This window comes from Epinephelus moara, chromosome 13 (genome assembly GCF_006386435.1).
Source record: "Epinephelus moara isolate mb chromosome 13, YSFRI_EMoa_1.0, whole genome shotgun sequence".
NCBI classification, from domain to species: Eukaryota; Metazoa; Chordata; class Actinopteri; order Perciformes; family Serranidae; genus Epinephelus; species Epinephelus moara.
Genome location: NC_065518.1, coordinates 33,712,770 through 33,740,030, shown reverse-complemented (window position 1 = coordinate 33,740,030; position 27,261 = coordinate 33,712,770). Strand labels below are relative to the sequence as shown.

The window sequence follows — 27,261 nt, the reverse complement described above, 5'->3', positions numbered from 1 at the left end:
TACACACACACACTTTAAACGGTCGTATTTTGGATTTATTCTAAATACCCTCAGAACCTCCAAACCTGCAAGCCCATGCCACCTGAATGCAATGTTTTCTTTAAAAATCTTCCTAGATCATACCATTTATTATAGTCTCAACTCTGAAATCTTGCTTTTTTTTATGGTGGTGGGATAGTCATGCAAAAAAAAAAAGAAAAAAAAAAGTCACACCCCAGCCAGCCTCTTACTGATAAATAGAGTACAGTCGCTGAAGTCACAGTATGCATCTGATAAAAGTGACGTTAATACAAAACGTCACAACAAATATTCCCTCTGTTTATATTGTTGTTGATTTGACACAGGAGTGATATGGAGAAGTTTTATTCTATTTTGTTCTAATTGTGTCTTACACTGAGGAAGCCATTCATTCATTTCCATCTCTGAGTCCACTGTTTTGTTTCTGTGTGGGTCGATGACCTCCATTCTGTATTGACCAATCGCATGAAAGTAGGTTACGCTCGCACATGCGCAGAGGCATCAGAGTAATTTGTTGATATCCTGCCTGGTAGTATTCATTTTAAACTTTGGTATTTCAAAGCCAAATTTATCCCCAGCATAGGGGTTTAATTTGCATTGGGCAGCACAGTTAACAAGAACGTTATCTATATGAAGGGCTGATGGAAGACACACGGGATTTGGTGAGTGAATTTGAAACATTTTAGGGCCGCGAGCCTTTCGATTTCCAGAGGAGTCGCTGAAGCTAGCGCTGCTCCTTTGTTGTTATCTGTTTATGGTAGCTAGCTAGTGGCTCAGCTACAGCCAGCGTTAAATATTAGCAAGCTCTCCAGAAATAACAAGTTAAGAAATAAATTAACCGCTCACTTATTTTAACTACATGTGTGACGGTGCAAGTTTGCCACGTTCGTGAAAAGTGTGGCATGCATTTGTGGACACACACTGGAAAAACAGGTTTCCGCTAGCTAGCCGTGCTAACGCTAGTTAGCATTAAGAGCTATTTTTATTAGGCCACCCCTTATTTAAGCCTATGCATTGGCTTGCTTTCTTATTTTGTACATGTTACATTCAGCTTAGTATGTTTTCACTGGCATGTGCACTGTCTTTTCTCTTAGCATTGCAAGTTAAATTATTTATTTTAGCGTAGCTAGTTGGGATGTCACCTGTGATGCTCAGAAGAGGAAGTAGACAGGCTATGTCAACAGTAAACATTTTAATATTGTTCCGGATCATGTACACCTTATTAGCAAGTGTTGTATTATGTATTGAATTTTCAGATATCCACGGCAATAATTATAGTATGATTTTACAGGGGTTTGCTCTAAACATCGTTATTATTTATTTATTTTAAGAATTTGTTACTGGGTTCTCCAGCAAGCTTCACAGGTCACGTTTAATTACTTCTTTATTTGTCAAGTACGAATGCATTAACTTTTGCTTCATATGTAAAATGCAAAGTAGATGCAATGCATATAGGTTTGTAGACACGGCTAATTTGTAACTTCTGTCTCTGGTTAGGCTGTTAAAATCAAAACAGGAAGTGCAGGGTTACTGTGCTTGGAGTAATACTATACAATAATACAATTCAACACACAGTCAAATAGGGGCAAAGACTTTGTGAAAGTGAAGACCAAAATAAGAACAGACTACATTTACCATTGACTGTGTTATATATGTTTGAGGTGTGTGTGTGTGTGTGTGTGTGTGTGTGTCCACACATGTATGTCCATTCATTGTGCTTAATGGGCATGCACGTGTTTGTATGTGTATATGTGATCAAAGATTGTAGCCTGAACAATTAATGGTCACATTACAAATCAGATGACATGTTAAAGGGACTGAAAAAATATTGTTAAGAGAAAAACTGCGAATGCACAGTAGTTACTAATAAAAACTTAAAAATAATTAGAATAATTAACTATTTTAAAAACCATTGCCTGTTCTAAGAGTATTTAAGAATTATGAACTAACAATAACATGACACATAACATAGCCTAACAATAAAGTCAATAGCAAGTGTAATTCTACTACCCAACATTCATCTCATAAATATTACATTTCATAAGATAATGAGATACAGTTAATGTAAGAGTACAACAGATGATGAGTTGATTTAGACTGCATAAAGATACTACAAATGTCAAGTACAAAATATGTGAATATTCTCATGATCAAAAACTAGTAGAAAACAGTAGAGTAGTGAGTAGATATAAAATAAACCTGTGTCAGTAAGGAAGTGGAGGGAAAGGGCTTGTTCCAAGAGGAGTGAAATGCCTCAACTTTACCTACATTTGAGGTCACTTGCACAGAAACAATGTAGGTTCAAGTACAACTCACAAAAAATGATTAAAATCTAATGCCTCATTGAACACGTGGCTCCAAGGAGTTGAGAGTATATATCCAATATGCTTCCCTTTACAATAACTGATTTATGATAGCGACACCCTTAGGGTTAGGAGTGACTCTCTAAATACCTGTGTCTTTCATTAGCATGATCCATGTTTTCATTTCTTAAAGCTGCTTCATGTTTAGCTGTTCTCAACTACATATTACACTTGTTCGACCCACGTGTATGAAGCCACAAAGATATATTTGGGCTCTGGGTGGTTGTCAGAGACAACTTTAAGACTTTATTGACTTTACAAAACTTAATTCATCCCACATCCAGGAAGTTCACACGTTACAGCAGCTCAAGAGTCAGAAGCAAGTTAAAGAAAAAAGGAGGGAAAGTGATTGAGTGTTAAAAAAGGATAAAAAAAATATTACAAAAATACAAATTGGATAAAATGAAAATAAAATAATGTAAAATGTATTTACACAATAGATGCCTTTTACTACGAGACAAACAAGAAATTTAAAGATATCGCCTTCAATTTTGGGAAGCTGTGGTGGAAAAATTCATAATTGGTAGTTGCTGCCTTAAAGTATTAATTTCATTCAGACTGTCTTTTTGTCATTTCCTTGATTGCACAGGCTGAACGCACCCCACGTTCAGAGCGGAAGCGGAGAGACTCGTTCGGGATGTTTGATGGCTATGACAGCTGCAGCGAGGAGTCTACCAGCAGCTCCAGCTCAGAGGACAGCGAGGATGAGGTGGTGCCTTCCATCCCTGCTAGTCTGCCCATCATCAAGAACAATGGTCAAGTCTACACTTACCCTGATGGCAAGGCTGGAATGGGTCAGTACATGGGAATGTTTCTGAAACATGCTTTGTGTGGTCCTGTAGAATATAATCCTGCGTGTGAGAAAAAAGAATTCGTCAGCACATTGATGATTTTAACGGATTATATGTGTCTGTTTCGTGGTCTCTGTTTCTCAGCCACTTGTGAGATGTGTGGGATGGTTGGAGTACGAGATGCTTTTTACTCAAAAACCAAGCGCTTCTGCAGCGTGTCCTGTTCTAGGAGTTATTCCTCGAATTCCAAAAAAGCTAGCATCTTGGCAAGACTCCAGGTAACTGCACTGTAAGACCACTACAACAAATGTTTTAAGATTAAACCCATATTATTACACAAATATTGATGTCTGTGTCAATTTTGCAAGGGCAAACCACCAACAAAAAAGGCAAAAGTCTTACAAAAACAGCCTCTCATGGCGAAGCTGGCTGCTTACGCCCAGTACCAAGCAAGTCAGCAGAACCAGGCCAAATCAAAAGCAGGTATGTTAACAAAAAACAGTATTAATAGGGTAACAATGCTGCTCTGTTAAGATATAATACAGTTTTACACTGTTTCCTGTGCCTGACAGTGGTCCCTGCAGAGAGCTTTGACTGGGGTCGCTATATCTGTAGCAATAACACAATCGGAGCTCCAGTCAGCTGTTTCAAGCATGTAAGTAAAGACTGGAGTTGAATAGGTAGAGACCACATCTGTTGGCTTCTTTAATGAATGACTTCACGACTTCCTCTCTGCTTCAGGTCCCTATGGGGACATGCTGGGGAGACATAGAAGAAGGAGTGAGGATCGAAGTGCCCAACTCTGACACCAACCTCTCCACTAAAGTGTACTGGATAGCAGAAATCATTAAGCTAGCAGGTAAGGCTGCTTCTTTAGATAACTAAAGGGCAGGTTCATCTTCCTTCTTTTCCATGTTTTCCAAAAAGCTGTTAAATAGGTAGAGTGCTGATGTCCTCCCCTCACTTAACCCCATAACTGACAGTGTAAGCATAGAGAAAGAGGAAAAGTGTTAGCTTGGAAGATTTGAGCTTGGAGGTGGAAGATGGGGCTATTTTTTTTATTATTAAACCTTTATTTAACCAGGTACATATTGAGATTCAAATATAATTCTGCATTTGTACTGAAAAAACTATTTTATAGGTCCATGGCCAGTGTGTTACCTACAATGGACGATGATCAGCACGCTCCTAGTTTGGAGAAGCACACACTGGGGCAAATAAGCTAAGCACTTTAGCCTGCTGCAGTGGACACCACGTCAGTCTGGTTTCGAAAGTCACATAATAACAGGAACTAACTAATCAATCAATCAGAAACAGCAGCTGACCAGCAACTCCTTATGTTCTTTGAGGTGAAATTACAGTTTCTGTCAAAGGAGTTTGTGCAGAGGCTGTTTCAGCACTGTCATTAACTCCAATGCAGGTTTAAAGGCGAGACAACTTTGTACCCACATTCCACGATTGGTGAGTCGGCATAACAGCATGAAATTCCTGCCTTGAAAAGGCAGTGTGAATAGGAAATTTGTCCGTTTTTCCTGGCACTTCCGCAACGGCCACAGCTGGTCAGACCTAAAGATATCCAGCATCTTTCTCAACAGGGAGCAAGAACCAGCCAGTTCGATCATGTTATGCCATGACTGTGGCCTTTTTCAGGTTTCAATAAATCAGTAATGTGTTGTACAATGTATTTTCTGTACCATGTTATGTGGATTGATGTATGTGGGGCTGAGAATTTGTCCACAGCTCGAATGCACTGATGTGCATTAATTTCGAGCCCTGGACACTGACTCGCACATAATCCACACTGAGGTAAACTTAAGCATGAATACTGAGCAACCGAGCATACTGCATCGGATGATGACCATGTGATAGGGTAAATATACGTCTATTAAGGCAAGCAGTTGGACCTTGAGTGGACATTGGTTTGACTGCATCCAGTGTCAAGAATGAGCAGTCAAAACAACCATGTTTTTTGTTGTTGTGTAGGGTTCAAGGCTCTCCTGCGGTATGAGGGCTTTGACAACGACACCAGTAAGGACTTCTGGTGTAATCTCTGCATCCCTGAGGTGCACCCAGTGGGATGGTGCGCCTCAAGTGGCAAACCTCTTGTACCTCCAAAAAGTGAGTCATGTGCCAAACGTCTTGACAGTTTTGTACTTGGGTGGTTGGTGGTAATTGTTGCTGTTATTTTTTTCTTGCAGGCATACAGCATAAGTACTCTAACTGGAAAGTCTTTCTTGTGAAGCGTCTCACTGGAGCTAAAACACTGCCACCTGACTTTAATGCCAAGGTGAGACCCACAAATGCATCAAAATTTTAACGATACTGTTTTTGATGGCCGGTTCCAATTTTTTAAAATCTGAGTAAGACAGTAGCTTATATTTTTAGCATAATCCTTTCCAAATGTGATGATTTAAATGATTTCAGAAAGGATCTGAAAAACGTATTTTACGTTGACTTTAAATGTTCGTTCATGTTGGACCTTAAATTCATCCCAGAAGCACCCACTGTGATATTATTCAATCCTTTGGCTTTGTCTTTGTTATATTCATGCATGATATGTCACCATAGGTACATGAGAACATGCAGTTCCCCTTTAAGAAGCTGATGCGGGTAGAGGTGGTGGATAAGAACTACCTGTGCCGGACACGGGTGGCGCTGGTGGAGCAGGTAATCGGAGGCCGCCTCAGGCTGGTCTATGAGGAGAGCGAGGACGGGTCAGACGACTTCTGGTGCCACATGTACAGCCCCCTCATCCATAATATAGGCTGGTCGCGCAGCATCGGACACCGCTTCAAACGATCTGGTGAGTTTGATCGGAGCCAGTAACTCTTACGTATAAGCAGTGTTTGTGTCTAGGGTTTTAGGACAACTGGTATAGACCGTTTCACTGCGAAACTGTGGCTGCGGCAACAGCTTTGGCGTCTGTTTACTTCCTGTCAGCTTTGGCATTAACAAATATGTCAACAGGAAATACACTGGGGCCTGTGTAGAATGTTGCAGAGTAAGCAGAGTGTGACAAACACAGAGGGTGCAAAACAGTGAAGATGTTGAATACTGTATTTAAAGATATGTATTGTTTTTGGCATATTTAATTTGTTTCTGTTTTTGCTATTAGCGGGATTATAATGTATTGATCACTCAGCATGTAACAAGTTTAACAATAAGAAAAAGCTTTAAAGGATAATGCTGGTGAGATTCTATATTTTTGTTAATGTCAACAAATTCTGTCTGTCAATGCTTTTTCCCTTCCCCACCCTGTGGCTCTCTGACACAACAGAAATGTACAGGGACGTAAACCTCTTTAAAATAACTCAGAACTATATAGTTTCATTTTTCAAAACAGGTTAGTTATTTCTCAAAACAGCTGGTCACTTGGTGACCTGTTTTTTAGTGAAATGATGCATTTGTTGGGGACTGCTTCAAGGCAGAAGGATGCTTGACATTCAGTTGAGTCTTAATAAATACAGGGCTCAAGCTCACCCTGCAGTGTCTAAGCCAAAGCCAACATATCCATATTGACATCATCATGGTTTTCTCTGATGTGAAAATGCTTCGTCAGGGACACAGAAGACATTTACAACTGATTTCACATGTTGAGTAGTACTGACGAGAAAATTGATACTAGCTCTAGAAAAACTTTATTTTAGGCTGCAGTTTAAAATCTGCACTGACTTCCTACTCTGATTATCCTTCAAGTGCTGTAACTAAAAGCATTGTAGCTGCTGTCTGTTAATGACAATTACTCTTCTGTTCATATTGGATCCAATCAATTTCTTTTCTCGTTACACCGTGTTCCCTGAAACTCAGCTCATTCTCAGCTTCTACTGTCTGTAGGCTCTAATTCAGGGATGCTGGACTTGCTTTGACTGGGGGCCAGTTTTGTAAAATGACAGAAAGCATGGGGCCAGTTAATAAACAATTATTGATATATATTTTTATAATCAAGCTCTAATTTTATACTATTTTTATTGCAATCTGGCGCCTTATTTGCATTCAAAATACAAAATAAAAATTCCTAGTGTGAATGAATTTATTTTAATTGTGAAATAGAAAATGGTCTGCAGGCCACCTGCAACCCCGTTCTGGACCAAGTTGAGTATCACTCATAGACTGTAAAGATAATGGACTTAGCTACTGTGACATCACCCACTGGTTTGTGGACTACTGTTTTGAAGCCTCAACTTCGAGGTTTCGGGCGCTGCCATTCTGGCTTTTTGGAGCCAGAAGTGACCATACTGGGGCAAAAAGTTGGAGTTGTGGAGGAGTTAGGGGTAGATGTGACTGAAAATCAGAGGACACTGTCAGCAGACAGCCCGTCACTCAAAGTGGCTTGCACTTATTTATGTGTAACTTTAGGACTTGACTGTGAACAGATGAGTTACATAAAAATTTACCCCTGTAAAGTTGTCATGAAGGGGGAATTAGCTACAGAGACTGAAACTGTTTTTTTGTACCAGGCTGTAAACATGTTCATAGGGGTCCATAGAGATTGGCCATTCAAGGAACTGCAGTCTTTGGGTGTTGGCTTCATATTTCACCCCTGAAGGTTGCCGCTTGGTATCAATGCTCAGTGCGGTTTTATGCTCTAAAGCATGTATGTTGCTGAAGCATCTTTAGCCCAGGCAAGTAACTTTGATCTGTCCTGTGTATTTTTCAGATGCTACGAAGAAAACTGAGGGTCAAGTTGATGCTCCTGCACCGTTCTTCCAGAAGGTAGTACAGAGCAACTGTGTTTTATTATTTTTTTATGTTTTTTCTACCCTAAATTCCTCTTTTAAGAAAGAGTCTTACAACTGTGCATTGGTATGCATGCAGGTATGTCATTATCAGACATTGCATAGCTGGGCACTGTGGTTCATACATGGATAACCATGTTATTCTAAATAGATGATGATTTGACAAGTCTGGATTAGAGCTGCAAAGATTATTTGATTGTCAACTATAAAATTAACAGTCAACTAATTTGATGATCAGTTAAAAGGTTTGAGTAATTTTCTATGAAAAGAAGTCAAAATTCTCTGATCCTAGTTTCTCAAATATGAATATGAATATTTTCTTGTTTCTTTACCCCTCTTTGTCAGTAAAGTGAATATCTTTGAGTTGTGGACAAAACAAGACATTTAAAGATTTTGTCTTTGGTTTTGAGAGTGATCTGACTGATTGATATTTTTTTACCATTTTCTGATATTTCATAGACCAAACAACTATTCAGTTAACTAACACAATAATCAACAGATAAATTGACAATAAAAGCAATCAGTATCCAGCTGTAGCCTGGATTTTTTTGGTTCTTCAAAGCTTAAAGCAAAAATGTATGGTGTTTAATTTGCCATCAGAATGGAAATTTATCACTGGAACACCAAAGATATTAATTATTTTCTGCACGATTAAAACTGCCTTTTGAGAGATTTTAGTTAAGTTTCATTTCCATCACAGGCTCATAAATATCACTGAAATATCTTGTATGTCCATCGAGGAGAACCTCACCAATCATGGAAGCTAGAACAAACTAAAAGCTAAAAGAAAAGCTAAAACAAAATAATGCCTGTAACAACACAGGAACACACACACACAAAATGAGACTTGTGTTCCTCAATCTGTTGTCCCAGTGCTTGCTAGGAGGGCTCCCAACACACCTACCTTGTCTTGAACTCTAATGTTGCCTTTATTTCAAATTAAGAGCACACTGTTACTCACGATAACGTCATCCATGATTAACAAATCATTCATCAAACTGTTTTCAAGGAACCACACACAATGGATGAGAATTGACAGGATTAATTTCGCCTGATAACGGAATGTTAAACCACAGTTACGCTAACAGGGCCCTGGTATTTAACTGATGCTGTGTGGTTTTTTTTTGTTCTTCTGTACGAGTAAAAAACCTGGTAGACATTTAGATCTAATCTATTTGACTGTTTTCCACAGCCCTTTAAAAATGTGAGACTTCCCTACCCAGCAAGCAGTAGTCGTGATTTAAACGCATTGGCTATATTTAGCTCCGATTTAGCCTAGCTACATGTAACCCAAATCTAGCCGATTTAATTTTGAAATTGATTAAATGTAATTTTCGCCATTACAGATGGCGTGAGGTATGATATTCAATCACGTATGGAGAGTCAACAGTAATTAAAATATGTTTATCTCCATTTTTTGGACATGGTCTCTACATAGCTGTATAATTGATGACATCTACACTTTGGCCATGGTTAGACGTCTACCAAATTTTCACTGACAGCCCAAATTCAGCCGTGATTTAGCCTAGACGTCAGGTCTTCATGTAGACAGCTATTAGACGTTTTTTAAACCAAAAAATGCTTGCTGGGTAGTGTAGCAGTTTTATACGTGTCTAAGTGATGTCATCATTATGACATTTTCAATCCTCATTCAAATAATAATCCTCTATTTGTCTTTTTGTGTCTGAATGTGTATCAGGTGAGAGATGTGGACCAGAGTGGGGAATGGTTCAAAGACGGGATGAAGTTAGAAGCCATCGACCCCCTCAACCTCTCAGCTATATGTGTAGCCACTGTAAGAAAGGTCAGTGCGTTTCTGGACTCTGCAAACATTTCATCACCTGACATTAATGCGGAATAAAAGGATTAGTTCTTGTTGTTTATGCCCAAATGCCTTTGACTCGGCCGCTTCAGACTGACTCCAGCTATTGTGGTTTTCTGTAGGTGTTGGCAGACGGGTACCTCATGATCGGGATCGACGGTTCGGAGGCAGTGGATGGATCAGACTGGTTCTGCTACCATGGCACCTCCCCCTCCATCTACCCTGTCGGCTTCTGTGAAATCAACAACATTGAACTCACGCCCCCTAGAGGTACTGTACACTCTGATTATTGTTTCTTTGAGCTCTTAATAAATGTAAACGGGCATTTGATCCCATTGAGAGGACCACAGAGTTATGGAAGATTTAAAATGCCAAAATAAAACCAATTAAACAAAGAAATTTAGTCAAATATGGTTCACATTGTTATATGTGTATATATATATATATATATATATGTATATAATTTCCTTTTTATATATGCATTTACTTTGTCATTATGAAATGAAAACCGCAGACTGTATAAAAATAATGGACATAGCCACCGTGATGTCAACCAAGGGTTTGTGGACTAAAGTTTTGAACCCTCAAGTTTTGCATTTCTTTTTTCTTTTTGAGCCAGTAGTGACCATAGAATGGGTGGAGGGTGGAGCTGACTCATGGATTGTTATGACGCTTAAACGACAGCCCACCCTTAAATATGTGTAATCTTAAGTCCTGATAAAATGTAAATGGCTGAGTTACACAACCCCGATTCCAAGAAAAGTTAGGACACGAACAAGATTCTGAATCCTTTTGGACATTTAATTAACTGAACACAGTACAGACAAGATATTTAATATTCAAGCTGATAAACTATTGTTTTTTGTAAAAACACACTCTCTGAATTTGATGCTTGTAACATGTTCCAATAAAGTAAAGCAAGGGCATGTTTACCACTTTGTGACATCAACGTTTCTTTAAAAAAAACACAGTAAGTTTTCAGGAATCAAGGACACTTATTTTCAAAGTTTTGAATGTGAAATTCTTTTCCATTGTTCCTTGATATACAACTTCAGTTGCTAAACGGTCCGAGGTCCTGTTGTTGTATTTTGCGCTACATAACGTGTCACACATTTCCATTGCAAGACAGGTCTGGACTGTAGACATGCCAATCTAGTACCCGCATTCTTTTACTTTGAAGCCACACTGTTGGAACACGTGCAGAATGTGTCTCATTGTCTTGCTGGAATAAGCAGGGACATCCCTGAAAAAGACGTCACCTGGATGGCGGCATATGTTGCTCCAAAACCTGTATGTACCTTTCAGCATTTATGGAGCCTTCACAGATGTGCAGGTTACCCATGACATCCATCACAGACGCTGGCTTATAACTTTGAGCTGGTAACAATCTGGATGGTCCTTTTCCTCTTTAGCCTGGAGGACACAGCGTCCACGATTTCCAAAAACAATTGGAAATAGGCCCAGAGAAGTCTGCAGTATCTCTGGATGTTGTTGATATATGTCTTTCACTTTGCATGGAGTCTTAACCTGGATTTGTAGATGCAGCGACAAACAGTGTTTTCTGATAGTGGTTTTCCGAAGTATTCCTAAGCCCATGTGCTAATGTCCTTTATATAATCATGTTGGCTTTTAATGCAGTGCTGTCTGAGGGGTCAAAGGTCATGGGCGTTCATTATTAGTGTTCAGCCTTACACCCTACATGCAGAGATTTCTTCGGATTCTCTGAATGTTTTGATGATGTTATGGATTGTAGATGGTAAAATCCTTAATTCCTTGCAACTGTGCGTTGACAAACGTTCTTAAATGGTTGGACTGTGACACATGGTCTTTTTGAGCATTCCACAACTTTTGTTGCTTTGTTGCCCCTGTTCCAACTTATTCAGAACGTGTTGCAGGCATCAAATTCAGAATGAGAGTACATTAACATAAAGAAATAAAGTTTATCAGTTTGAACATTAAATATCTCGTCTCTGTACTGTATTCAACTGAATATAGGTCAAAAGGATTTGCAAATCATTGCATTTTGTTATTTACATTTTACACAGGGTCCCAACTTTTGTGAAATCAGGGTTATATAAAAATTCACCCCACAAACAGTTGTTATGAACAGGAAAATAAACTTCAAAGATCTAAACCTTTTTTGTACGAGGCTCTCACCATATTTATTTCTGCAAAGTTGGGCATTTTAACATGGGTGTCTGTGGTGGCTGACTTGCTTTTGGAGCCAGCCTAGAATGGCCATTTTAGGAACAGCAGATTTTTGGCTCATTGGCATTGGCTTCGGTTTCCCCCCAGAGGGGCTCAGACCTGCCAATGGTACATACAAAGCACCAGCATTAGTTTTTTTTAAGGAGAGGCAGGGGAGCTTTGTTCCCACAGTATACTCACACAACAGCTGTATTGATATCCCTTAAAACAGTAATCAGAAATATAACTAAATGTACAGTCGATAGTAATGTACCTCCGGCTGGTTAGCCACAGGAAGTTGTTTGAATATAAAAGGCTGTCTGTCATTGCTGAAACCAGCTTGTGACAGCGATGAAAAGCTCTGCCTATCGACCTGCCCCCAAGCTGTGATTAGAAATAGTTTTTCATTTTGGCATATGGCCAATAGACCCTTCTAGAGTTTGTGAACAGTGATGGTGTACATAGGACTGCACGGACAAAATAGCAGTGGAAGTATGATGATGTATAACAGCTTGTTAAGCTATGCAAGAGCATTAACCACCAAAGATCCCAATGCTATCTAAATAAATTGACTCTGACGAACAGTGACTGACTTCCAGATATGTGTACTTGTAGTAAGTGGGTAGATGACAATAGCAATAGGCCCAATATTCAGTGGCCAAATACATACATGTATTTGATAGAGAAACCTAGCGTGTGCACCGGAGAGAAATTACTAGCATACAAGTCACTAGATGGTTCAGACTATGTTGTCTGTGGATGCAGAGTTTTGTGTCTTGAAATCAGAAATCTTCCCCAGCCAAAGACAAATACACAAGACCACTATCTATGAGGCTTTGGCTATAATTATTAAACCAAAAGGCTATGTTCCTAAGAGAGACTTGTACCTGCTGGCTTGCTAGGTAGCATAGTTCAGAGCTTGATGATACAGTTGTTATGCAAACAGGAATCCTGTCTGTGTTTTATTGTTACACGATAATCCCTGATTGTGTCCACAGTCCAGTAAGAGTCAACACGGTTAATAGATTGCAGCCATAGACACTGGTGGTTTTTGGCTTTATCAATTGACCACATTACCTGCTGACTTTGGGCTGAATGTGTTTGTGGTTGCTCGTAGTAACTTATGTAAATGATTGGCGTTAGATAATTCACGCTGAGACAAGTATGTATTTAAAATAGATACAAGTAAAACTGAAGGCTTCTTCAAGGAGACCTGCATGGTCTGTCTGTGTTTGTAACAGCTGCTGTCGCTACGAGTAACCATGATGCATTCAGCAGTCACCAGTTAACACACTCTCGTGTTAAACAGAAACACCTGTTGCTCCGAAACAGTTGTGATCGTGCTGGCATTCTGTAAAAACTGAGTCTACTATTTGAATATCGATTCTGACAACTGAACATGCATACCAGACATTTTGAATCTGGTAACAGTTTTAATTAAATGTTTAAAGCTTGCTAACTCCTCTGGATGGCTGGGGCAAAACGCAGATATTTTAATGATGCTGTAAAAGGGTCTATGTGTCTCTATCTCAAAAAAGAACCTGTTCCCTTGCACATCCTGATGAAAACTTATGAATGTGCTTTGCATTTTTATTTTGGCACTTTAGATCTTCCATACAGAGCCTCTATAGTATAGAGTCTATACTATGCTATACCACATTATACTTGAATGTCATTTCTCTTTAGGTGAATTTGTTGGTAAGAAGTAGTCTGATAACATCTTCTTGTTTATGGTTTCATAATGTTCTGGTCTCAACACTGACTCTGTTCCCAGGGTACACTAAACTGCCATTTAAATGGTTTGACTACCTCAGAGAATCAGGTTCAATAGCTGCTCCCGTCAAGCTCTTTAACAAGGTAGGCTTCATGACTGGTTTCTCCTCTGTGTGTGTGATAAGATTTTCTCATTCTGAGTTCAAAAGTCTGCTGGTATTACTTTTATGGTTACTGATAACAGCAACAGGGTTTCATACCACCACATCTCAAAACAGAAAGCAGCAGGTAAACAGAGCACCATTATTTTTATCCATCCTGTTGCTTTCACTTTTGCAGTAACACCAACAATATGTTTGTGACAAATCTGGCTTTACTCAAGTTTTTATGCAAACATTTGTTACTGTTATTGGTCACCAAAACCCAATTTTTACCTGTAATGAAAAAACTGGTGTAGCACTGTGTGAATGTGGGTGTTCAGCTGATTTGAGCTTTAGGGACCTTACCAGCGGTGTTGCTTGTTTAAGCCAAATTTAATAGCAAGCAGCCATGTTTTAGCTCTTTTAATATTTCGTCAAATTTCTTACATTTTCACATTGAAAGCAATACACTCATCTTATTCAGTGCTTTGCCAACCAAACATGCATCCACATTTCTAACTGCTTTTAATAGTGATTTTGTTTTTAAAACAATTATCGTCAGACAAATATCCACAGCGGAGGTATACATTTCTCCATCTGAGTAGCTCCGTGTTGAATCGGTGAGCAGGACAGTTGTCCAGCCTTTAAGTAGGACTAATTGGAAAGTTTTGTGAGTCACACATTTTTGACCAAAACATTCTGCCTAAAAGGGATGCACACCTTTGTCTACTTAACTGTGTCCCTGTAAAGCCCAGTTCAGACCAATGATTCGCGACGAGACAAAACCACTTTAGAACGTTGCAGAGAAAAGTTGCAGCGGTGCGAACTGGCTGTCTGAGCTCGACTCAAGCCGGCTGATGGTGTCACCTGCAACTCAGCTGGTCAAATCGCTGGAGGCTGGTTTTAGAATGTAAAGAACACCACCTGTTTCTACAGCCAATCAGCTTGTAGTGAAGTTTGCTGGTTAAGTCAAAATGATGTTACGTTCACTTGCTGCAGCAGGTGCCCCATCCCGCTGAGCCCTCTGTCATGGTGCGCCAGTGTTGGGACAGTGGGTTGCTGCTGCTGCTCGCTGCTTTTAGACAGGATGCCAGCATTGCAGAAGCAAAAGACATGACATGTAACACAACAGCATATGCCTCTAGTGTGATATGTATCATATGCGTCTGCAGCACTTTAATAACAATAACAGTGGCAATAACGGTCATTTACTGTCTCTGTTATTTGCCATATGATCTCATCTTGCTCGGAGGGTAAGAAGCTCCTTGACTTCATTGTTTGCCCAATTTCTGGACAGTTTTGGCCGCTGTTCTTCCTTTGATTTAGCAGCTACTTTTTGAATGTTCTGCAGAGAGTTTTGCGCGTAACACGTCGTCATTATGTCACACCGGAAATGCCCATGATCCCGAACTGCCAGCTGTCCCATAGAAATCAGGATAGCTTGTCATACGTGTAGGTTTATCCAGTGCATCACTGCCCTGTTTTGACTCCCCTACTGGCGGCTACAAAATGTCCTATTCACGTATATGATGAAAGCAGAGTTTGGTGTGTGGTATAACGACACCAGCAGCTGATGCAGCAGGTTGATTCCATAATGTAGCAGTATCCACTCTTCTTCTCTGTCTTGCTCTTCTTGCCTCAGCATCATTTCCTCCTCTGTATACTATGGATTGCATTGATGGTGGGCAAGTTTCAAGTCATTTTGATAGCTAGCTGACTATTTGCTAATGTGTGTGCTTTTAATTTATGTAAATTAGTTAAATTATTTTCTTAACTCTCCTGCATCCTGTAGGAGGTTCCCAATCACGGTTTCCGGCAAGGCATGAAGCTGGAGGCTGTTGATCTAATGGAGCCGCGGCTGGTGTGTGTTGCCACGGTGACGAGAATTGTGCACCGGCTACTGAGGATCCACTTTGACGGCTGGGAGGATGAGTATGACCAGTGGGTGGACTGCGAGTCACCTGACCTCTACCCCGTGGGCTGGTGTCAGCTGACGGGCTACCAGCTCCAACCCCCCGCCTCACAGAGTAAGACCATGATGCATTTCATCGCAGTGATTGTCCAAACTTTTTTGATTGGGGGCCAGATGAGATACTGCAAAAAATAACTGGTGGCCAACTCCTTCTCACATCATATGGGTTGTTAAAAAAAATCACATACAAATAAGACAAACACAACTATTCAACTATCAGTGAAAAGCATTCAACTTTCCACAGCTCCTGAAAGCAGTAGCCCTCACTGATGACTTAATGCTTCTTTGCTGTGGCCATGTTTACTACCTACCAGAAAATGTCTGCTGTTAGGGACCGTTCATGTGCTTGTTTACCATCTGTTTAGGAAAAGTCATTAGCTCCACCTGTATGATAGTCATGCCCATAGACTGTATAAAGATGGAGGACATGACAGCTCCCAAAAAGTTAAGACAAAACATCTTGATGGCCCCCTGATGACTGGCTGCAGTATTAGTCATAAACCCCGCCCCCTCTATTTTAGAGGATGGGACATGGGCCAAACTAGAAACTCAAAGTACACATCAAATAAATCTTTCCCAAAGATGGATTCTGTCATGTTAGGTAGTTCTTATCATGCTGATGTTCAAGTGTTTGTTTTTCTGATAAGTTTGGTTATAACTAGAAACTTGATGATAAAAAAGGGGGGTAGATTAAGGTCATGACTGACAGCTCTGTGTGCCAGTCAGTGTCTTCACTATTAATGGTGCTGCTCGCGATGAGCTGGAAGGGTATATGGGTCAGAACTCAAACTGGCTCCAAATGACATCACCAGTGCAAGTAGGCGGTGGCCCTGTCCAGGGTATTTTGTCTTCCTTTTTAGTATAGTGGGGGTAAGTGGAGACCCGTTGTCCATCTTTATATACAGTCAGATGACTTGACTTTGGACATGTCTTCCCTACAGTATAATTGTAGCTCTCATTCAGATAAACTATCCAGCAAAACACTAAACAAAGGAACAAGCACAAAGGAATTAAATTAGAGTCACAACCTGCTTGTAAGCTATAAAAATAGACGGTCCAATTAAGGATGACACTGGTGAGTAAATGCATTAGGGGGTCCACAGGGTTGATTTGACGAATGAGAAGAGGGGTCGAGCGCCCCTCATGCTCACGGTAGCCATTAATCAAGCCCCAGAGGTAAGTATCATTACAAATAGATATCATTATTTTCTAACTTGCTGCTGTTCTCCAACAGTGTGCTGCCATCATGGTGAGAAAAAATGGGGCTCCCTCTCATAAACAAGGTGCCAGATATCATACACGCAGCAGCTTTAGTCATAATGGTTCTGTCATGTTTTAATAGAGCCATTACAGAACAAAATACATTACTTTAACAGAACACTCACCCACAAAATGACCATTTTTATATTAAATACTCCCCCTGTGTGTGTTGTGTGAAGAAAACTGTTTTTCTGGCTTGTCGCCACAGTGGACAAAGAATCTGAAAACGGAAAAATATTCTAGATGAATAGCAGTAAAAGGGTTCCGTGTTTAACAACAGAAAACTATATCAAAATTGTGTTTACAAACTCTCACACAACTCGTGCAGTATTACTGAAGTCTCATTTATCCAGTTGTGTGCTCGGCACTTTCCAAATACATCCATTTTTACTACATTATGATTTAAAACACCTGCACATATGAGTAGTGCACACAAGGAAGTCTGTGCGTTTGAATTCTGCTAATGCATTTCTATTGAATTGCCCGTGCACACACACCTGTGTTTATGTTTTATGCAGAGGTGCTAAACTTGTTTTAATGAAGATGCATGTTTGTGAAGCACTGAGCATACAACTGGAGTCTTACACATGAACAAGGGGTGCACACAGGCAGCTCAATGGAATGCATTAGCAGAGTTCTAACCCACAGACTTCCCCAGGCATGCTACTTGTATGTAGCATTTTATAATGTCTGTCTGCAAATGTCTCATAGCTTCCTGTCTAATGGTCTTCCCTCAGGTAACAGAGAAATGCCTCAATCTGTGCCCAAGCAGAAGAAAAAGGCCCAGCAGTACAAAGGCCAAAAGAAAAGTGAGTAATCCTTCTTTCACTGTGGATTTGTTTCGCTCCACTCCCTCCTCCGCCTTCTCCTTTCCTCTTCTTCTTACTGTCACTGGCTACACTTGTGGTGGAAACTCTGCTGCTGTCAGATCATCTGCTCGGTGTGTCAAGAATATTTTCACCGGACTTGATGTGTCACACTGCTGGATGTTGTAGAAAGACGAACGTTCTGCCCTTTCCCTTTTCAGTGGGATGGTTATTAACACATAGCCTGCACACTTGGGTGCAAAGTGTTTGAGCTACTTCAGGGGTTTGAGAGCAGAATGGCTGCCAATACGAAAATGAAGTCATTTATTCAAAATGAAATGTCGTTTTTTATTTGTGTGCATGGTGTGTTTGACAAAATCCAAATAAAATGAGTAAAATCCAATTTGCACTTTCATGGTCAAAAATGCATAATTGCAAATTAAAATGAAAGGTTTAAATCACTAAGTTTTCTGCGTACTCATAAATATAACATTGCCATAATGATCATGAAATTGAATGTGTAATGGACTTGTGCAACCAAAACTGGAAAATATTATTGCAAACTGATGTTTTGAATTTGAATTATGATATCAGCTCATTTCTAATCGAATGGAAACTGACCTTTCATGGCAATGTTTGTATTTTTTATGAAGAGGCTTCAGAGAACAACCACTACATAAAAGTTTCATTTTCTCATACTTATTTAAACTTGAAAATGAACTAACTTTTACATACGATTATGATTTATGTCTTAATTTTAGTTTTTTTCTGATGAAAATTCCTGTAATAGAAGGATCTTTCGTCAAATCTGTCTAAGTCATTGATTGAATGAAATAATGGAAGTAGCCACCATGACATCACCCATTTCTGTGTGGATTCCCAATTTGAAGCCTTGAGTTTGGCATTTTGGTCGTTGCCGTCTTGGATTTTTGGAGCCAGAAGTGATGATATTTTGATGAGGGGGTGGAGCTAACTCTAACGCTAGCTGCTAGCTTTCTAAAAACAACGTATAGCCTCATACAGCAGTAATCCCTCTGTCATCACTTACCCACTCTCAGTGTGTGGTGATGTTTTTTTCTGCAGAGACTCTGCCCTCTGCCTCTATTCTTCTTATTTTCTGTATTCGGAGCATTTATAGTCGTGTGACCCCACAGTGCTCAGGTGAAGTCGACCTTTGAGGTGCGTTGGCTTAATTTTTCAGCTCTGGGGGTTGCCGCTTGGTCAAAGTCCAACATTATAAGTTGACCATGATAAAAAAAAATAACCACTGAAAAGACCATTTCCATTTTACTTTTACTACAAATTAGCAAAAACCAGGAGATTATTCAAAAGTGTAATTTAAACAAGGTCACTGTTGCACATTGTCTTCCAATTTGAAAAAAAGAAATCTTGTTCAGTAAATTTTTTCTTAAGGCAATGTTATGCTTAGGTGTAAGGTGAAAAAAAAAGTTTTATTATTCTCCTTTTGATGATGATTTTTAGACATAAAAATGAAAATTGGATTTTTACTTTTGTTTTAATTTTGTCATACCTCATGGGCATGCAAATGGAAAATGAAAATTTTAGTAATGTTAAATAATTGAAATATTGGCAGCCACATCTGTTAGGTTCAGTTGCTGTAGCCTTGTTCTTGGTTCAGTGTATCTGCTTCCTTGGGTCTGGCAGTCTGATTACAGCTTACCAGGGGCTTATTCAGATGGGCATATCAGTGACAACAGTGTGAGGTTAAATTAAAATGTCATCCTAAGCTGTAACCTTTTTGACTTTCCTTCACAATACATCATCTGAACATCAAGAACGCGTTCTGGTTGAATTGAACCCCTGTGTGTAATAAGCCCCTGGTAGCTTACCCGAGTCTGGCTTGGTGTTTAGAGAGGAAGATTCCGGTTGGTCGACGGCCCTTCAGTCAGGCAGGCAGGAGGAGGAGCAGCTTCTCGGGGGACGAAGAGCAGAGTCCACCCCCTTACCCTGCCCAGGGGCCCTCTCGGCCCCGACCCCGAACCCACCTCCACCAAACCCACAAATCAGGTAACGTCACACTAATGATAAAACTCCAGCACGGCACCGAGCCTCCTGAGGCTCGACGGCATTTTTAACAGAAGACAGTCCTCTGAGTCCCACTCACAGGGCCTCGCTGTGGAGCTGGATGCTGCTGATGCTGCATGTCCTACTCTTAAATCAACCTCACTGTCATTGTTCTCACATGAATATTCCCTCATGTCAGTGAAGGTCTGTACATTTATTTCCACTGCGAAGCAGTCACAAGGCATGTTTGTTTCATTTGATATATTTTTTGAAGTAGTTATCTTGATGCCCATCTTGCATGTGAAGTTAACATTAACACCTGGAACAGAGACAAAGGCTCCTCCAGCATTTCACTCAAAGTTCATGAACACAACTGGCTCATCTGCACTGCTGTTCTCTCTCTCATCTGTCTCTGCCCCCGTCTGTAGAGTCTCTCCTGCGAATGAAGGAGGAGACGGCCGAGGTGGACGAGTTCACCTTCTCACAGGGCACCTCTGACCAGGAGAGCAACGGCTCGGGCAGCTACTACATCAAACAGGAGCCCTGAGGTCAGGATGGAGCGGCACCAACCGGGACAGGACGCGCCTCTGGAAAAACCCCAGCAAGGGATCAGGAACATGGAGAGTCAAACTGGCCTGGAATCACACTCAGACCAATGCCACAGGCCTTCTATGGAGTCAGTACAGGAGATGCCGCTGACAAGGAGAAGAGGGTCGCTTTCATGCTTCTGGAACATCCCTCTGAACAGTTTTCTTACCTTGTAGCTGCGTGTGCACATAATCACTCACCAAACCTGGGTCACATGTTTGGGCATTCTCTCTCGTACCACCTACAGAACATCATTCTCTCCTCTCCAATCTGAAACATCCAATCAGACAAGAGATATTTGGATGGATCAAGAACAACGCTTTTTCCACAGAAATGGGAGTCCTGCAAGTTGACACCAGCCCATCCTGCCTCTGCCACAATCTGGGCCGCGTACAGAGACCTGTAGAAACTGTGAGAACCATTTATTGAGCCAGGTCTTCAGTTTTTTTTTTTTTTAGTTTTTTTTGTGTGTTTCTGTTTTCAGGTTAGAGAGTCAGCCACTGAACGGCCTGAGAGGAAAAGAGAGGCTGGCAGTAAGAGGAGCAGAGTTGTGTATATTTTGATTATTTTCTTCTGAACAATATTGCCAGGTGGACTTATACTTTGTTAATAGTACTTGAAGTTTTTTTTTTTCTTTTCTTTTGTAATGATTTTGGAGTTGTTTTTGTCTTAATGTACTTTTTTGCATTTACATTTTTGGTGGCTGTGTGGGGAAACTTAATGTGCATTGTTTCATAAAAGTGATTATATACATATAGTATGTGGAGACCTATTCAAATAGAAATACAGAGTATAGATATAAAGGATTGGGATTTAAAGAGAGATCGTAGTACAGTGCTGCTGCTCAGCATTACTGATATTGGTCTTTGTTATTGAGTTTATTCCAATATTGTCCAGAAGATTTCCACAGCTGCTGTCATTTCTGATTCCAACATTACAGAACCCAGATCTGTTCAAGTTTAATAATATTATTCATATTAGGGCTCTGTCATCACCTCAGCTTCATTCAAGTCACCAACATGAAATAGATGCTGTAAAATGTCTAGGACTGCAACTGATTATTTTTTGATTAAAGGGACAGTTCACCCCAAAATCAAAACGATATATTTCCCCTCTTACCTGTAGTGCTGTTTATCAGTCTAGATTGTTTTGGTGTGAGTTGCAGAGTGTTGGAGATATCGGCTGTAGAGATGTCTGCCTTCTCTTCATATAATGGAACTAGATGGAACTCAGTTTTTGGTGTTCAGTTTCAAAAGAAATACATTTGAATAACTCAACAGCAATGTCTCTGTCCAGAAATCATGATCCGGTCACTCAAGATAATCCACAGACCTTGTTGTGAGCAGTTTCATATAGGAACTATTTTCTTTCTACCAAACTGCACCCATCAACCATATCATTGCGCTAAAGGAAGTGTACATCTACTCATGGACGAGAGGTCTGTGCTTGTGACGCGAGATTTAAACATTATTGGCGTCCTGTTCTGCTGAGCTGTAACGTTGGGGCCCGTACACATGATGTATTTTTTGAGCCCTCAAATCCACTATTTACAATGTAGATGCACGGAAGGGGCGCTCAAATGCTAGAGCAAAAACACTGTGATGCGCAAGTGTTCCCAAGCGCCTGTTTTTCAGCTGTGCCTCAACATAAACAGAGTTCAACTTTTGTAATGCAGCAGCGTGAACCACATGTTGTGAGACAAGCAACAAACTTAATCAGCCAGCAGGTATCTTTACCCTCTTCTGTCAATTTCAGCCTGTGATAAATATTGAGAAGAAGTTGATCATTTTTAGTGCAGGTCTGCCAGAGCTTTACATCTGTCCCATGGACAATATTTTAGACCTAATACACACTACAAAATGAAAATCAGCTATGCACTCAGGTATGAGTAGGCTATGATACGCTGCTGGTTACAGTCACTTAGCAACCTCAGATGTAAACTGCCTCTGCGCTCTTGAAAGTTGGCAAAGAGTCGGCACAAGAATAGACACGGCAAATGTCCTGGCCCTGAGCTAGCGCAGTGGTGCTAGGTGAGCTAGCAGTAGATGCACGCTTCCTTCTGAACAGTGATACAGATGGCAGGTGTAGTTTGGTACAAAGAAAAAAGTTCCTACATTTAACTGCTCACAACAAGGTCTGTGGATTATCTGGAGTAACCAATCAAAAGAGACATTGCTGTTCAGTTTTTCAAATGTATTTTTTGGCACTCTGAGCACCACAAGCCAAGCGCCATCTAGTTCCACTATATCTCCATAAATAGCACTACAGGTGAGAGTAAAGATATGTATTTTTGTTTTGGGTGAACTGGCCCTTTAACACTTTGATTTGTATTAATTGTTATGGGCATTTTTTCAGACAGCTTTAATGTGACATTTAACAACTGTATTTCTCTCATATAGCAACACTTTGCTGTTGTAGATATATATTAGAAATGCTCTCACACATTCCATTAGGCTTCCACTACCACTGTACATTTGTTGGCTACATATTAATATCCTTCAGCTGTGTGACGTGGGCATTGTGAGGTTTTTGGTACAACTACTGTTATATCCGCATTTTTAGCTAAATCACTTCCCAAAACTGAAAAAACTCTTTACACAACCTTTTGCATTTACTGTCTAGCTGGTAAACCTGCATGTAAATTACTAGAGATGACATTTTAAGGATGAGATTTATCAAGAGTGCTTATCTGATGAGGTAACAGTGTCAGGTCTTTGATGGCGTAATGTGGAGTTTTAGTAGGGACCTTCACAGTAATCACAGCTCCCACTATACCACAAAGTTGCTGTAGTAAGAATTCAGTAGTGCTAATGAGCCTAGGAAGATCAGTTTTCTTACAATAGTTTAAAAAAAAGCTCTTGCAGGAATGTTTTAGTTATCTTTGTGAATATTTCGTTGTCTTTGTGCTGAAATGTTGAACAGAAATGACAAAGCTGTGGAGACGATAAGCTTTTTTTCCAACTTAGTTTTAAAGAAATTCTAAACAAATTAGCATAGCATGAGTATAAGTGAGCTGCAGGGTATATTGTACAAAAGAGAAACCTTACTGGTATGATAGGGTACACTATGACATGTTCTTCTCACTGTCCAGCCCTACAATATATACTTTGAACCTTCACAGTTTGGATGTAGCTGCTGTCAGGGACGAACCTCAGTCTTATCGGAGAGACAGACAACACAGCTGACCAACGCTGGCCTCGTGTACTGTATCAGCCACACTGTACAGTATATTAAAATATTACAGATGCTGGCAGACGCATCACTTACATACTGTCAAAGGTCGCACTAAGGTCGCACTACAAGAGTTATTCAGATTGCAGATGCAGGTGTTTATGTTGTCTTTTGGACCATGTCTGCTGTATTTATACCCAGAGGAGGACGCAGTTCCATCTGGAACTTATCCTCCTCACCTGTATGGAGTCTTAAGTATGCCATCAGATTTATAGACGGCATTAAATTATAGTCCATTAATACAGTTCAGATAGTTTATTTAGGTAATGCATAAAAAACTACATGGTAAAGATTTCTATGACTTTATTCTGTCTTTAAAGTCAAAGTAAAATTAAAACAATTAAAACTTAATTAATGTATAATTGATTTTCAAAAATTTGGAATGTATTCATTTTATATAATGAAACACTGAAAATGTGGCACACTCCAGACTCCATATTTCAGCAATTGTAGCATCAAACTTTGGTTTCTGTCAGAGGTCAGACTCATTATCAAGCAGTTTTATTGTCCAAATAAGGAAAAAAAAAGTTTAATATTTCACTAGGGTAATATGCAAAGCATTCATGTTTTTTTTTTTTTTTTTTTTTTTTTTAATTAATTATTATTATTGCTTAGGTTGTTCTCATGTCAGAGCCATATGTATGCAAGCTAGTTTATGATTCACCTGAGCCACAGAATAACAGGTTTGTTGTTGATAATGAAACATGAACAATGCACTGCTTTTCCAATAGTCTCTGAGGGCAGCATTCACAGAACACGACAGAATCTAAAAGTGGCATAAAGACATAGATTCTATATATATATTCTTCATGACTATGATGGTATGGAGTTACAAATCCTGTTTCGTCAGAAATCCATGCTTGGCCGTGGAAAAGACAAGACTCCTCCTTTCATTCTTCTTAGAGCTAGATTTTTGCAGCTGTTTATCTACTACCTCCTGATGCTAGCCACGTTTAGCTAAAACAAGAGTGTGAAATAGACTATGGCAGTGTGTTAGCATATGCAAATGAAAATGATTACCTAAAAGCGATCCACTTGAAGACTAGACACCAAACATGGAAGAATTTTATCACAGCACATGAGGTAGTCTTCTAATTTGAATGATATGCAATAATAATAGATCCCATATTATTTTGCTATGTTAAATAAAACTTATAGCACCCTCAAATGTCATGATCACTACATTAATATAATTAACATGAGATAATTTAACAAAAATGCTATTGTATAACTGTGATTTTTGTGAGCAAGGGTTCACATACAGAATACTCACTGTATGGCCAAAGGCTGTATTGAAATGCAGAGCAGATTTAAACTTCTCAGTGACGGTAAAAGATCCACAATTTCTCTTTCTACCAGTAAGGTTCATGATTAGATTCTCAGGAAGTTTGTGTTTCTTTTTTGGTTGTAAGGGTCGTTAATACAAGTCTGAATCAGCTGGGTTTAAACAGCTCAGAGGCGTCTTCATTATGTGCATCTCTTCTGTGGAAGCAAATAAGTGCCGTAATAACCAGAAAACTTTTAAGCAACTGAAAAAGTACTAAAGAATTTAACCCAAACAGAATACATGATGCTGAAATGTGGATTACAGCTAATTTACCTGATGTGGTTTTAGTCCCATAGTTGAAGGTAATTTCAAGTGTTTTATTTCTTTATTTTTTGTGAGAAATTTTTTTTTTTTTAATTGTTGAATGTCTTTTCGGGTTCCTGAATACAGATTTAAAAAATCTCTCCAGTTTAAGAATACTTATATTCTAGTTCTTTATAATCCAAAATGGACATGTATTGTCATCTTAATTAATTTGTGCACACAAATAATTATGTTTAACAAGATAATTAATCTGGTTTAACATCACTTTTGAATAAAAGTTAATATTTTTTCCCTAAAAGATAAAAAAAAAAAAAATGCAATCTTTTCATATGTCAGGGCTTGGTGAAATCCAGACACCAGAATTCAAGATGAATAAAGGTTTTTATTAAGGTTACTTCTTCCTTGTTTTAGTGCAAATAATGCATCACTTGCACTACAGCATCTTGCAAGGGGAATTTTGAGCAACTTAAAAATATATTTTTTCCTTTGGAATTTTTGACACTTGAATTTCTATTGTAAAATCTAAATTTTCTAAATTTTGGACCATTCAAAATGAACCTTAAATAAAGAGTAAATTCAGTAGTATTTCCACATCAGGTATTCAGTAATGGTTGAATTTTACATTCAGGTATTCATTTGTTTTTAATGGAATTATTAGGGCCCTTTTTTGCTTCCATATCATTCAAACAACAAAGGTCTTATCTCACTAAGCATTTCATGTGTTTTTGTCTATTTTTGTAGCTTTTGTCTTCATGGTAAATTCTGTATTTGAGTGGTGACACAAACACGTGTGTTGCTTTTTTGTAGTCTGATTTGCTTTTTGTGGCTTCCTGTTCTCCTTTTATTTCTTCACGGGATGTGAGATTTGTTTTCTACCAGTTTCCTTTTTTAATTTGTCTCCTGATCAGATTGGATACAAAGCTCAGCTGAAAGGCGAAGCTTCGAAGACCAAATGAGCAATAAAAGACAGTGTCTCACAATCATTTGAAACAGATAGGAGTTATTTTCCTCTAACGTTGGAGGCTGAAAGACGCATTAAAGTACTTCATGACCAAACTGCATTAATATCTTAGTACAAAAAAAAAGACTGTTCTATGGACTAACTGCTGCTACCCTTCTCTAGATTAACCCTAAATAATTAAAATGCACAATCAACACTGTTTTGGATCTTCTGTTTCTCACCTTTCCTTGTAGATATTAAACTTTCTTATTTCACCTTGATCCCCAAATCTAAAAATGAAACAAGTTTGACCTCCATCCATGGGTAGCTGTGTATTTAAAGTGTGTGGGCATCAGTAGCTGGAGATGGAAGCAATGAGTTGATTTGGGAATGGGGTGCACTGATCAACAGAATGCATGTAGAACAGAACACGTTGTGCCGATGTCGTGCTGAGCTTGTTTTTATTTTTTTGTAACCGTCATTGGTTGTTCCTCAGTCTGTCTGTGTTTTTCCTCTTCCACTGCGATCAGAAAATGTATGGAAGCCTATTTCTGCCAAGAAAAGAAAAATAATACATTTAAAGTTGGGCGTGATATTAATTCAAAATATGGACTTAAACTTACTTAAATTTTAAAATGTTCTTTTTTCTCAGTTTTGACCAAAGTTTCATGTTGTTGCGTATTTTCATTTAGGCTCGACTGTCTCATAATTTTGATGGCGTATTTCATATTGTTGAATCATTATTTTGGCATACAGTTACTTTCCATGAGTATATTTTCCCCTGGCAGTAATGGGCTTCCATAGAAAGGACTCTGTTGTGGTTGCAGAGTTCTTCCTGCACCTGAACTGGTTCTGCCTGATGTGGGCAGTGGTGAGGAGCAGGCTGGAGTTGGATATTTGTTGTTTTCTTGGATACTAACACGGGTCTTTTGTATGTGATAGCCCCCCCTTCCCCCCCTCCCCGATTATATTAAACCATTATATTGTGGTGCTATATATATTTGATAAAAATGACTTAATGTATTGGGATTACTATTGTCTGAAAATAATTGTGCGTTGAGAGGGTTATGGTGCAAAA

The 27,261-nt window shown here is 39.3% G+C and overlaps 1 protein-coding gene across 2 annotated transcripts; it reads left to right on the top strand.

The window, feature by feature from the left end:
• Window positions 1-518: 518 nt before the first annotated feature.
• mbtd1 (mbt domain containing 1) lies at window positions 519-27,261 on the top strand. 2 transcript variants are annotated; one of them, XM_050059834.1, is made up of 17 exons: window positions 519-680; window positions 2,971-3,175; window positions 3,317-3,450; window positions 3,541-3,655; window positions 3,745-3,827; window positions 3,914-4,031; window positions 5,156-5,290; window positions 5,371-5,459; window positions 5,741-5,975; window positions 7,830-7,885; window positions 9,608-9,712; window positions 9,853-10,000; window positions 13,692-13,774; window positions 15,563-15,797; window positions 17,740-17,811; window positions 19,681-19,836; window positions 20,262-27,261. In XM_050059834.1, the coding sequence occupies exons 1-17, from the start codon at window positions 660-662 to the stop codon at window positions 20,378-20,380; spliced, it is 2,109 nt and encodes a 702-aa protein (XP_049915791.1). In that variant the 5' UTR covers window positions 519-659; the 3' UTR covers window positions 20,381-27,261. The 2 variants fall into 2 exon arrangements, with proteins under 2 accessions (XP_049915791.1, XP_049915793.1); XM_050059836.1 differs by lacking the exon at window positions 19,681-19,836.